The sequence below is a fragment of the Charadrius vociferus genome, unplaced genomic scaffold, assembly GCF_000708025.1.
Source record: "Charadrius vociferus isolate BGI_N301 unplaced genomic scaffold, ASM70802v2 scaffold1506, whole genome shotgun sequence".
In the NCBI taxonomy this organism is placed as follows: domain Eukaryota; kingdom Metazoa; phylum Chordata; class Aves; order Charadriiformes; family Charadriidae; genus Charadrius; species Charadrius vociferus.
In genome coordinates, this window is record NW_009649037.1 from 70066 (window position 1) to 83951 (window position 13886).

Genomic DNA, 13886 nt, shown 5'->3' on the forward strand with positions numbered 1-13886 from the left:
CCCGGGCAGGGACGGCATTGTGCTGTTTTGCTACAGGATAAAAATGGCCTCTCGGCGGATCACACGGGAGTCGTTTGATGCTGTAGTGCAGGACAAAGTTAAAAGGTATCGCATGGAGCGGAGCGATGCTATAGAGGACACAATCCATCATTTTAAAGGTAATGAAGCGCGGGCATGACGTGCCGTGAATTACACCAGCTATTCTGGTAACAGCTATGTTAGATTTCTTGCCTTCCATTTACGTATATTTGCCTAAAACGTGGACTGGTGCTGGTGTTTTTCCACATCCATTTTTATTTAAGAGGCTAATAGCTTGGTATGACTGACACTATTTCAACGTGGAATGCAAATTCCAGGCAAAAAACCCGAATTTCAAACAAAGGAATTCTGTTCAGGCTGCATCAGAGAGTGGGTCCAATTTCAGGGAGGTCTCCAGAGGCATCGCTGCAGGATGGAATTCTGTTGAGGTCTGATAAATCAAATCAGTGTGGGAGTGCATTTGAAGCCTTTGGGTCTTTGTATTTCATGTTCTTTTTGGAGAAAAAGTTAAAAGCAGGACATTAATCTGGTGAATGTATACAAAACGTGATCTGCAATTTCTTTTCTCTTCTAAATTTGATATTTAAAATGTCTAGAAAAATAACCTGGATTACATTCGTAGGAAATTGAGAGTCTTAAAATGAGATCTCTTCTGTTTTCTTAAAGCTGTGTAAGCTCCAAAGAAATAACTTATTTTAAATACTTAATTTGTTCAAGTATTCTTTACTTTCTGAATTTGACTACTAGCATTAAGGAATAGGGATTATTGGATGCTTTGCAGTAAATTCTAGTATTTCTGGCTTTAATGTTATCTTAGATAATTGTGTATGAGTTTGTAGAACATACGGTTCAGTGTGGAAACAGAAAGTGCATGCTTTTGATATTTCTGCATCTGAGAAATCCAAGTAGAAGCATTATGAGCACAACATTAGCATCTTGCTCGACTGAGAAAGTTGTGAGTAAGTAGAAAATGGGGTTTGTAGCAGAATTTACGTTTCAGCTTTAGTCAGAGTAGAAGTTTTAATAAACTTTTGTCATGTGTGTTTAGGCATTGTTAATCATTTGTTGCTTTTTGCTTATTATGAATTGTTCAATGTATGTAAGAAAGCAAATGGGAGTAACCTGAAGTTAGATATGTGTGCTGTTCTTCAGAAGTTTTGATTTGTTGACTCTTTTAAGTGTCTAAATGTGTTTATTAAATTTTCTTCTTAATACTACTTGCAGTGCATTGGTGTATTTATGTTTTTCTCATTACAGCTCATTCAAGGCCAGTCCCAAGACCAAGATACGAAGACAGTTTTCATGATGATGGAAGATACGCTCATGACAACGCCCAGCACCATCCACATGATGATTGGAGTGAAGACCCTAGAGATGACTACCCAGGACCTTCTTATAGACCTACTAGTCCCCTCATGAGGAAAGATAACTATTACCACGAACAGTATGGCCGCCCAGCATCTCGTGACCGGGAATTTGGCCGCCCGGCAACTCATGACCGAGAGTATGGGCGTCCAGCTTCGCACGATCGGGAGTATGGGCGTCCAGCTTCGCATGACCGGGAGTATGGACGCCCAGGATCTCATGATCGGGAATATGGACACCCGGCTTCCCATGACCGGGAATATGGACGCCCAACTTCCCATGACCGGGAGTATGGGGGTCTGGCTCCTCATGACCAGGACTATGGCCCTCCTGACTCTTGGGAATCCACCGCACCACATGAAACTGACTTTAGTTCTTCAGATATTTTAGGTGATTTTAGATCACCAGGACTAATGGAAGATGAATATGGCAACATGGAGAATCAGGAGTATGACGTAGACTTTGGAATTCAATCTGACAGTGAGTTCCGACCCCCAATACGGAGGGGCAACATTGGCAGGGGAAGAGCTCTGCGAGGAAAGCGTATTGCACGGGGTGCTGTTAAAACTAAAGTATTCAAAGGAGATATCAAAACTCCCCTAAAGAAATGGAACACTAAGAAACTGCCACCAGGCCCTGATCAGAAGCCAGCTATGCAACCTGATCAAATGCCAGAAACTGCTGAACGACCGAACCAGAGGCCGGTGGCCATCCAACGCCCTAATCAAAAATTGCCTCCACGACCTAATCAGAGGCCAGCTATAGCAACCCAGAGACCTATTCTCAGGCTCCCAAAACCTGCGCATGTTTTCAGAAATCTCAATTTTGACCTTGTGGACAAATCGGACATTTTTTCAACGTTTGGAATAGAAATTATAAAATGGGCTGGGTTTCATGCAATAAAAAATGATGCAGAATTTTCCCGTCTCTTTGGAGCTCTCTTTGAGCTAGAGACAGAAACCTGTGCAAAAATGCTTGCTTCTTTCAAATGCTCCCTAAAGCCAGAACACAGAGATTATTGTTTCTTTACTATCAAGAGTTTACAACATGCTGCTCTGAAAACTCCCAAAGTGGACAATGAGTTTTTAAATATGCTGTTGGACAAGGGTGCTGTGAAAACAAAGAACTGCTTCTTTGAAATAATAAAACCTTTTGATAAATACATAATGAGGCTACAAGACCGCCTCCTAAAAGGTGTTACGCCGCTGCTTATGGCCTGCAATGCTTACGAGTTAAGCATTAAGACAAGTGGTTTTGGTAATCCAAGAGAAATGGCAAGTGCTTTCGAGACCACTGTTTCTCTTTGTCGTAAGTCTTTAGCCCTTCTGGGTCAGACCTTTGCGCTAGCATCTGTTTTTAGGCAAGAGAAAATACTTGAAGCTGTAGGGCTCCAGGAAATGGCGCCAGCACCAACGCTATTCCCAAACTTTGATGATTCAACATTGTTTGGAAGAGAGTACATTGAAAACTTGAAGGCTTGGTTGGAGAAGAGTGGGTATCCAATTCAGATGAAGAAAACTGAACCGGAGTCCACAGTACAGCTTAATAAACCCTCTCCTGACACAAAAGTTAAAAGTGAGTGAACTGTTGTGAGATACTCTGCCATATAGCATTTCTTTATTTGTCTCTAGCATTGTATCTTAATTTTTATGGTTTCATTAGGTCAGGAATTCCTAATTCTGGGAATTCCATGTAAATCCCTAGCAGTGCTGAGGCAGGTAGTAAATACTGTCTGTTGCAGCAGTCGCTTTCAGCTTTGTGGATGAAAGCACGTCTCCTTCCTCCCCCCTCCTGCACATGCTTATACTTTAAATCTAGGATTTTCACCTTGTGCCCTTGGCTGCTTCAGCTGCCCTACCCTCCAGCTGCACCACTTCGAGGTAGGGAGGCCAGGACCACAGCTGTAACTGGCTGCATCACAGAGTAAGTATTTGCATATAAACGAAGTCGGAGATGTTACCATTACTGCTTTTATCAGATGCAGGCGTATTTCTTAGAAGTTGTTTATATTCTACCATCTACAGGAATGCCATCTCCTCTACTGTATTACGCCATCTAGTTCATCCTCTGTAAAGCATTCTTACTCGTTGCTATACTCATCTGATTTTTCCGAACTGAACTTCAGATACTTCCACAGGGAGGTCTTGGCAGCGCTGACACTGAATGGCTAATAATTTGGAACTCACCCCTTCAGAGTAGTGCTCAACTACACTTATTTTGCACAAAATCCTTTTGGTGCTATACACAATTGCCTTTTAAAAGATGGCTTGACTTGCCCAGGATGGCAAAGGATAAGTTTCTTAAAACACAGTGCTTCTCATAATAAACTGTTCTAGAATCTAAGTTTAGAAAACAGTCAGAAAGTTTCTGAGGTTTCCTCAATTTATCCTAGTATTAAGTGCAGCCTTTTTTGTATTAATAGGCTGAAAATGCAAATGTGTGTCAAAGAATAAAAAAGATGACATATTGGTGCTCTGTTGATGAGAATAATACAATGACTGCATTTTATTTCTTCCTACAGCCCCGCAGCGAGCTGATCGGAAGGTTGTAGAGACAATTGAACAGCTAGTGAATAGCATTGTTTCAGGAACCTTGTCTGCCAAAGAGAGAAATGCTCAAAAGAACTGTCCTGAATATTGGTAGGTGTGTTTGAACAGTATGTTATAATACTATTCTCTAATGAAGATATTTGGAATGCATTTAATTAAATTCAGTACTTCATTCAATGGGTGTAAGATCAAAGCCTAGTCAGACTTTTTGAAAATGTTTCCTAAGCTAATTATACTTCCTGATACCCTTAGAAATTGTCCTGTTGCTTCTGTTTTGTCTAATAGATCACGTTCCTTTTGAGAGTCAGTAATGACTGTATGTCAATCCAAATACAAGATGTTAAAAGCAATTCACGTTTACAAGATGAAAATAGTAAGCAAACATAGTTAATATAAACGTATAGTAAGGTAACAGACTTATGGATCTAGTGCTCTATGAGTAATGATCTTTTAATATGACACTATCTCTTCACGTGTGAATTGCAGGATAGCTGATTAATTACTAGCCAAATGCTTTATGTCAATACCCTCCATCATTTATTTGCTTGGCGTACTTTACTTGCTGCTTTAGAAGCAGAGTTGGCTATATACTCTGAGAAAAAGCTATGCAGGTTAACATTAATGTAGCAACTTGTATATACCCCTGGAAAAAAGAATCAATTGCTGCTTAGTTTATGATCTGAGAATTTGAGATTAGTTGTGCTTTCAGCTTAGGCTTTCCTTTTATTTATGTGATTTTTATTTAGGTTCTTGTCTGATGAAGATAGTCTAGAATACAAGTATTACAGACTGAAGTTATCAGAGATGCAGAGGCGGACATCAGCTGGGAAGGAAGCGGGTGGCGAGGGCAGAACACTAGAAGAATCTGCAACAGAATCAGTCAGGGCCATGTTGTATGCCAGGAAAGTCGCAAGTATTAAGAGAAGGCTATTTAAAAGAAAAAGGCTTGGAATTATCACACAACATGGTATTCGAGGAAGGAAGGTGAAGAGAGCAACCATAGGGACACAGACGGTGCTTTCAGCTGGCACAGTGCTGAAGCACCAAGACAAACAACTTCAAGGTTCAGTCCAGTCAAAGCCTTCTGTATCAGAAACCAGCCTGTCTGAGAAGAATTCTTCCCTCGATACCACCTCATCCTCACAGTGTGCCACCGGTTCAGAGGTCTCTCTGCCAGCAGAAGAAAGGGCAGATTCTGAGGATTTATTAGCACCGCCTGAACTTTTCCCACCATTGTCCTCTCAATTTCCTGATGGTAAGTGAAGATCTAAGATTAGATTTTAAATTGCAAATTATATGAGAAAAGAATTGCATAGAATGTTCTGCTGGAAATTCTAAAAAATCATTTATTTTGCTAAAGTGGGTAATAATCAGCTGTACTGAACTTCCAGTGATGCAGATTTTGTATGAAGCTATAGATAACGAGCATTGTTTCTTGCAGTGGATGCTAAAACAATGGAGACAGCTGAGAAGCTTGCCAAATTTGTTGCTCAGGTAGGACCAGAAATTGAGCAGTTCAGCATAGACAACAGTGCAGACAACCCAGACCTTTGGTGAGTAACCTACACTTTTATCTGTGTAAATGGGCCGATTAGAAAAATCAAAATGCATCTAACCAATTACTAAGGAGGTATTTCCTTTTATTGTTCGTTGAGATGTATGCTTTTATTCAATGTGTTTAGGAACAGAGGATTTTGAGCAATGCTCCCTGTTGTCCTGCTCAGCACCTCCATTAATGGTGAATATAGAATCATCGAACGGTTTGGGTTGGAAGGGACCTTTAAAGACCATCTAGTCCAACCCCCTGCCATGAGCAGGGACATCTTCAACCAGATCGGGTTGCGCAGAGCCCCGTCCAACCTGACCCGGAATGTTTCCAGGGATGGGGCATCTCCCACCTCTCTGGGCAACCTGGGCCAGTGTCTCACCACCTTCATTGTAAAAAATTTCTTCCTTATATCTAGTCTAAATGTGCCCTGTTTTAGTTTAAAGCCATTGCCCCTTGTCTTATCGCAACAGGTCCTGCTAAAATGTTTGTCCCCGTGAGGCATCTGGCTGTGATTGAAGTTTGCCCAGGAAAGGAGAGGTCCCAACCTGTCATCATACCCCTGTAATACAAAATAAACCAAACACAAGAAAAACACACCTGATCCAGGTTGGACAGACTGTTAGGATCCTGACTAAGACCCTGATACTGTCCTCTGAGTCGATCTCCAGCTGCTATCTTTCTGAACTTCTTCAGATCCACAACATACAGAGCACTACATGGAGATGACACAATTAGTAACGACATTTGACTGATGGGTAACTTACTGCAGTCCCAGTAGGCCCCAAGATATAATACGCTAAAACAATCTCTATTTTTCTATTAAAAAAAAATGTAATTCTTCTAGCCAATAAGTCAGTAACAAAGTACGTAAAAATCGGGAATTCTGAAATACCTAAGAAAGAAAAACACTTCTCCCAAATGTGTATGTGCGCTGATACATGTATTTTTTTTCTTTTATATCCTAAGTAATCAGCTTACATCTCGAAACAGTGTTCTGCCAAAGTATTTTCAGTCTTGTTATTTTTTTAAGTGAGGCTTTGATTACAATGGCCTAAGTGCTCCAGTGTAAATTAGCAGTTTGGGTTTTTTTATAATCATACTGTGCCAACAAAAATGGAGCCCTATTATCTCTCCTGTCTCCCAGAATCAATGCACCTATTCCTACATAGACCGCGTGATGGAAACGTGGAAGACCTGAATTCTCTTCTGGGGTTTCCATCTATATAATGAAGATAGAAAGTTTCTCCATCTATATAATGAAGATAATTCTACTGAATTTTTTACAATGCAGTTTGAGAAGTGCTGATAAAAATCAGTCTGTAAGAACTGAGGAGAATGATTTCTGTTCTTAGTATATGTTGTTGGAGAATCCTAAAAAAACACACCTGGAATGACCATTCAGAAATGAACGAGATCTATTTCTAATGTCTTGCTTCATGCTACCTAAAGAAAATCTCTTTCTGATATTATTTTCACTGTAATTTTTGCTCAGGTTTCTACAGGATCGAAACAGTTCTGCTTTCAAATTTTACCGAATGAAAGTCTATGAGTTATGTCCATCTATTAACTTCAGTGCTGTGTCAGAAGCAACTGATGCTGGCGAAGGTTCTAAACCTGAAGAGAGAAATTTGGATATTTCAGAAGAGGAGGAGGAGGAAGAAGAAGAAGAGGAAGAAGATAACGAGGAGGAAGCTGAGTTTGAGGAGGATATCTCCCAGCCTTTGGAAGAGATGGAAATGGAGCAAGCAGAGGAGGGAGAAGAGGATGACATCTCAGCAGGTAGAAGTGTGGAAAACCTAGCTGAAGAGATGATTTCCAAAACAGGAGAGGAAATGCCAACAGGTGACATGCAGCTAGCCACATCATCTGATGGTGCTATACCAAATCTGTCGACACAGGCATCAGCTCCCGCTCCTGGTACCCTCTTCCCTCGCAAACGAATCAGCAGCAAGTCTCTGAAAGTCGGTATGATTCCTGCGTCTAAAAGGATTTGCCTCATAGAAGAACCAAAAGGTAAGAGTTCCTTAAAAGATGTTTTGTAGGTATCAGTAAAGAATTCCTGATTTTTATGTACTTTGTTACTGACTGTTGTTGGCTAAAAGAATTACATTTCTTGAATACAAAAATGAATACAATGTTCGCTTTACAGGTTCATTGAACTGACAAAGAGGAATCTGAATAAATTGTGTAACAATGTTTGTGCTATAGTGCAATAGCAAAGTTCACATCAAACATAATTCCTCAAATATTCTTGAAGTATATGTGAATGTTAATCCCTCTCTGCTGCTTAAAAAACTCACCGTAGTAGTTTTTGCAGGGTTTATTTTATCCGCATATGGAAGGTTTAACAGACTTAAGTATAGCACTGAACGTATTTGAGTGTTTGACTAAATATATTTAGACTTTGGATTGGCCTGTCAAATTTTGTCAGTATGGCCACAACAGGGGTGGGTCAAGATATTCTAAGAACTGAGAGATAAGTAGCTTAAAACTGATTACATGTGCTCTGCAGCTGCTTTAACAAATGGCTTTTCTTTACATAATGTTTTTTATTGTTAAAGGTTGTCATTTGTAATATGCAAATTATATATAAATAACCTCATTTAAGCCCAGTCTGAATTTTCTATCAGAATATTACAGAAGCTCAGGGCAATGAAAGATCTGAAGTCCTTACAGCATATCGTCCATCAGTGTGTTGCTGGCATAATATGTCCAAAATGAAATACACACATGTTCTAATTACCTTTTTTGTGGTGGAGGGGGAGAAAAAGGTCTTTCTGTTTCTTTCCTTTTTTTTTTTTTCATTCTGATCTTTTTTTGTTGGTTCCGATTTTAGGCCAAGGCATTGAGTTAGAGTCCCACTTGAGATTTACGTTTGGAGTTCTGTATTAAAATTGTTTTTCTTTACAGCTGAATTTTGTCTTTGATTTGACTTGCAGTGCATGAACCTGTCCGAATTGCTTACGATAGGCCTCGTGGTTGCCCAGTTACAAAAAAGAAGAAGGTAAAGAACTCTCCTGGTTTGTCACCATTCTGAGAATCAGCTGTCTTTACAAGACACGGCCTCTGCAAATGTGGTGTTGTCGTAAAATCGAATTAAAACCTGCAAAGTCTGATCCTGAAAAAGATTGGACTAAACCTGAGGAGAGCCATGGCTCCTGTTGTCTTTTAACTACCTGTGTCTAAATTAAACATTTTATGATTAGAGCACTATTGAACAGCACTGTGTTAATCTTGTCTTCTTTTTTTTTTTTAAAAAAAAGAAGAAATCAGCGTATTGCTGTGAGGAAAATATGTTGTAATTTTCCCAAATTGGTGAGATTTGACTGCGTCTGTATTAGTAACAGGGATTCAGTCATCAGATCATTCAATATTTCTAAATACCTTTTAAAATATGAATGTGTACTCTTTGCTATTTTAATAATGTAATTAAACAATTTGACAACCCGAAATAAATGTTAATTTTTTTCTTTTAAACTGGCAAAGCAGATATTTAGTCTTTGATAGACTTTTTCTGTGTAGTTAGTGAAGTGCTGCTCAGAAGATATTTCTGTATATCGAGAAATTAAAACACAGTTTATAGGGTTTTTTTGAGAGATTTTTAATACATGATCTCCCTGTATCACAAAAAAACACACTGTTTTTCTGTTTTTTCCTCTCTACAGAAACCAAAAGATTTAGAATTTTCGCACAAGAAACTGACAAACAGGAATGTGGGTTTCCAGATGCTTCAGAAGATGGGCTGGCAAGAAGGACATGGCCTCGGTACACGAGGAAAAGGAATCAGAGAGCCTGTAAAAGTGTATGTAATGGGAACACACTACAGAAATTTGACAGCTCTGGAAAAGGCTGGGATTCTAATAGTAACTATATTTATCTTACCCACCTAGATGTGGCCAGTTCAGTGTTTTGTTCCCGTCTTGACGTTGGCCTCTGGCCTCAGCAAAGTTGAGCGTGGAGACTTCACGCGTTTCTCCAGCCAGGCTGGGCAAAGTCTGGTCTGGAAGGTGGCCATTTCTTGCCATCCAGTTTGACGTCACTGAAGGCTGCAGCGTGAATGCTGCAGTGTGTGGACACTTTCTAAAGCTATATGGGTGCCCCTGTTGTTCAGGAGGTGGTTTTTTTTGTTGGTTGGTGTATTTAGGGGTTTTTTAACACTTAGTATTATCCTGGGGATCTCCTTGCTACCACGCCAGGTACATCACACATAAATAGACTTTAGGAAATGTCATGCACAGTACTCCTTGGTTTAGGCAACAAATTTATTTTTCACTCTAATTATGTGATTCATTCCACTGCACACTGAAAGAGGTAAGTGCACCTGCCAGAAGGTAAGTGTGCTTTTTCCTTTAAAATACACTTTGTTTTGGAATCTTCATTTTGTCTTTTAAAGTAGCTGCATCCAGTGTCCACTGCTGCCAGCACGGAGAATGGATATTACCTCCTTCAACTCCCTGACTGAATAAGGAGGCAGAAACTATTTATTTCTCTCTGAACCCATATGACAAGCTTTCTAGTCCCTACACGTAGTCTGTGGTTTAACAGTCTTCTTTCTCCAGGGATTTCTATTTTCTCTTCATGCCTTGGACAGTACTGGTCATTTTAGTTGGTGGGGTACTTCTGGTTGTTTGCTTTCTTTTTTTCCTTTGTGCTCCCTGTGGTCCAGTGGCCGTCACTATATTTTCTAAATTTCCTTCAGCAGCAGCAAACAGACAATGAGAAATCAGCTTACTTCTCCTGTAGCTCTTTTGTGTTCACCAGTGTTAGAACTTTGATTCTTAACCTCAAAACATTTTGGGACCAAATAGATAAGTAATTTTTTTTTGTTTCTGTAGCTCCTGGCACAAGTTTTGCTGCACAGCTAATCATGAGCTGTTTAATTGTATCTGAAAGTTAGCCCACCACATTCTGAAAGTTTTTGGCCATCTTAAAAAACTGCATTTTAATATGTGAAAATACAGTTTTTCCAGCTTGAGTCCATTGTGTGTCACTCTGGTAAAGACACCTGCAAAGAGTAGTGAAGAACTGCTTCCTGTACCTCTTACAAAAACTTGTTGACCTTTTCTGTAACGTGGGGAGAACTCCATATTATTGATTATTTTCACGGCGTGAACCTCTCTTTACTTTCCCATCAAAGTCATTCTTTGGACAGTGCTTTGGGGCAGTCTCAGTGAGGATGAAACCAGTGCAATTCGACATTTTCCTTTCTCTTGTTAGTTGCTTTGATACAGTGCAGAGTCTAATCTCATTCTCCAGCAAAAGGGGATAGATCACTAATTGGAGACACTGCAGTTCTAGTGCAGAGCATCTCAAGATCACTGTGTAACACTGATATCTAAAACTGATGTATTCAAGCACATCAGTTGTTAGGCAAAGAAACTCGAGGCCCTTTTTTGTTAGGAAAGCTTAAAGCTTGTCTTTGGCTGTGAGAGCAAGTCATATTTGCAGGTTTGGGGAGGTTTTTATTTGTTACTGTAAAAGATGCATGGATTGCATGGCGACTCCTTATGGAAAGAATGGATCCAGAGATTTTAAGTGGAGTTTCGTCTTAGTCTTGTGAGCTGTTCCTTGTCTTGAGAACTAATTTGTCACAGCTATGGGTTTGACCAACTCCATGGTTCAAGAGATGTTTTAAAAACAAAACCAACCAAAACGCACTCAAAGGCTGAACACTGTTATGGCATAGACCCTCCTCTGAGTAATTATCTCATGTCTCTGATTAGGTTTTTTAATTCTGAAAGTAATCTAGAAAAGGAACTGTAGTGTAAATAAAAAGTCTGTTCTTCCTGTTTGGAAGTATGAAGCAGCTGTTGTGTAATGGAAACAGCAAATGAAGAGTCTGCTTCAAGCAGGTCGTACTATAAAAGATTAAAACAGCAAAGCTCCCAAGTCAGAGTCTGGTACCATTCAGAAGAAGAGACAGCACAGGGTTTCTACTGTGGACTGTAAAGTTGAATTTGCTTTTTAAAGTCTGAACGTTCTTTTAGGATTGCACAGCTATCTACTTGGCTTAAGTGGACAGATTACAGAAATTAGATAAGAATGATTTTTCTTTATTCTACTTAAGGTCCTCAGATTCTACGCTGATAGCACAGCGATCCCAATTTCACTACAAGGCAATCTAAATTTTCTTACGTCACATAGTGAAATCTTTAACAGATAATACAAATGTAACTGACCCAGAGGATCAAACTGGCACAGAGGATCATTCCTGTGGCAGAGGTTTCATTCATCTGAGCTTTGTAATGTCTACATTCTATGCACGTATCCTGGAGAAAGAGGTGGATTTTAATTATTCGTATCTCTGCATTCTTGTGGGCCATCCTCTCCATCTACTTCCAGGGCAGAGGGTTGTTTTGATATTGTTGAGACCTGTCTGCTTCTGTTGGCGTGTTTGGATGAAGGGGGATGAGTTAATGACTCATTTTTCTTGGAAGGGCAGGAGCTCCAGGTTTTGTCTGTGGTGTGTCTCCTGCAAGGCTCCAGCTTGCTTTGGGTGCTAGAAAATTTAAGCAAGCAGCATTACGTTCCCTTGGTTAAAAATTTCATCTTTTATCCAGAGTTATGTGGTGTTTCCTCCTCATTCCTGAGCGTGTCTGACTTCTGTCATTTTTTAAATGTAAGACACAAGGCATTTTTGCCATGTTTTCAACAGAGGATCCTACCTACCACGAATAAAGTGGTTAATACAAGAGTTCACGTAAGAATTTGATCTGTTAGATGACTATATCTTCACTGCTCCGTTAATATCATAGGAGCATTTTCTTCTGGTGGGTATTTGCATGTGTAATGGGAGGTGGGAATTGTTTTAGAGTTGATCAGGTAGACCAGGTACGGAGCCTTCGCTCCCCTTCTCCCCCCAAATGAAGCAGAATTACTCTCCACTTGTATTGTGTCTATGTTGGAAGCTATTGTTTAGATCTCTTCTGCACGTTGTCAAATGTAACAGAAACAGAGTGTTCTAACTATTCATTTTACTCCCTAGGGGTGCTACCTCTGCAGGGGAGGGCTTGGGTGTTGCAGGGGAAGAAAATAAAGAAGATGCATTTGATGTTTTCCGTCAAAGAATGATACAAATGTACAGGCAGAAAAGAGCAAGTAAATAGGTATGTGCAATGGACACGTCTGGTTTATGAATTCCTGCAAACATTAAAATATCAGGGGTTTTTGTCTTCCTTTACCAAGAAAATATTATTGTTTCCATGAGTATTTCTGGCTTCTTAACATTTCATGAAAATCCAGGCCTACGTTGAACTGCTTTGAACTGCTGAATTACCCCAAATCTTACTTTCTAGGTTTGACATAAGAGACTCATTCGCTAGAAAGTGCACGGATATGCAAAGGCTGCTGTGTGAAAGATCTTCGGCAGTGTATGCCAGTATGAAGAACACTTTGTTCTATAGCAGTGGACTTGAATACTAATGTATTAAAACATTTTCCAAGATTAAAGTTAGTCTTGTATTCAATTGTGCAAGCTAACAACTTGGATGTCATCTTCTGAGGAAGAAACAACTGATTTTGTTCTCGGAAGTGCCTGTTTACCTCTCTCTTTGGCCAAGTTTGCCTGTTTTGTGATGACATGGCTTACCAAAAAACGGAATAAGCAACGTGAAAAACATGACTAGCCTGGTTTGGTTCTGATCCTTTCTGAAGCCGAGAATCTTCTCAAATTCAGATCTTCTTGCAAGGCGGTTCACATTTTATTTTACTACGTTTTATTGACGGGCTAGTCTTCTGATCTGCTTCTGGAGTCTGCATAAAGCAGTTTCCTTTCCTCCATGCACCAATTTTAAGAAGAGTCTACCTGCGTGCTTGTTTTGTATAGGATTCTAGACTTTAAGCGTAAGATGAATAACTGAGTTCATCTGAGTTTGAGAACACTAAACTCTTCCTTGAAAACCTCGGCTGCTAACGGTTTTCATGGTAATGAACAAGTAGTACATATTTTAAGTGTACTTTTTGTTTTTACACAATGTGCAGCTCTTCTCCAACAAATTCTTGAATTATTTCTTTCCTTCTCAAAGAAGTTTAAGTCATGAGCAGGTGCAATTCATGTGCCTGCAGAAACTACTGAAGAAAATAATTGGAAGTCAGATATTCGGAAGTCATCTGGAAGTGGATCATCAGTTTTGTAAGACCATCAGTTCAGAGAGTCATTTCTGGTTTCTATTAAATACTTGCTTTGCAGAAGTTCTTTGATTGAAAAATCCCAAGAAATAAGACAAAAACTTGGTATTTTCAAGGGACTATTCCAGAATTTCCTGAAAGAGAAGACTGGATTAATCTACTGTGCTTCAACAAAAAGCATTACCCATCTGCTTGGTGAAGCAGTTGTGAAGACGTGAAAGATTTAGGAGTGTTACGACAAATAAATGTCCACAGTC

General features: G+C 39.7%; 1 protein-coding gene across 1 annotated transcript; it reads left to right on the forward strand.

The window, feature by feature from the left end:
• The first annotated feature begins 43 nt into the window (after nucleotides 1-43).
• On the forward strand, nucleotides 44-12608 carry SUGP2 (SURP and G patch domain containing 2). The gene is given in 10 exon segments (XM_009887860.1): nucleotides 44-158; nucleotides 1297-3010; nucleotides 3924-4043; nucleotides 4700-5208; nucleotides 5395-5506; nucleotides 6995-7209; nucleotides 7399-7515; nucleotides 8442-8506; nucleotides 9168-9304; nucleotides 12488-12608. Coding segments are annotated over 10 exon segments (3225 nt in total).
• The last annotated feature ends 1278 nt before the right edge of the window (nucleotides 12609-13886 follow it).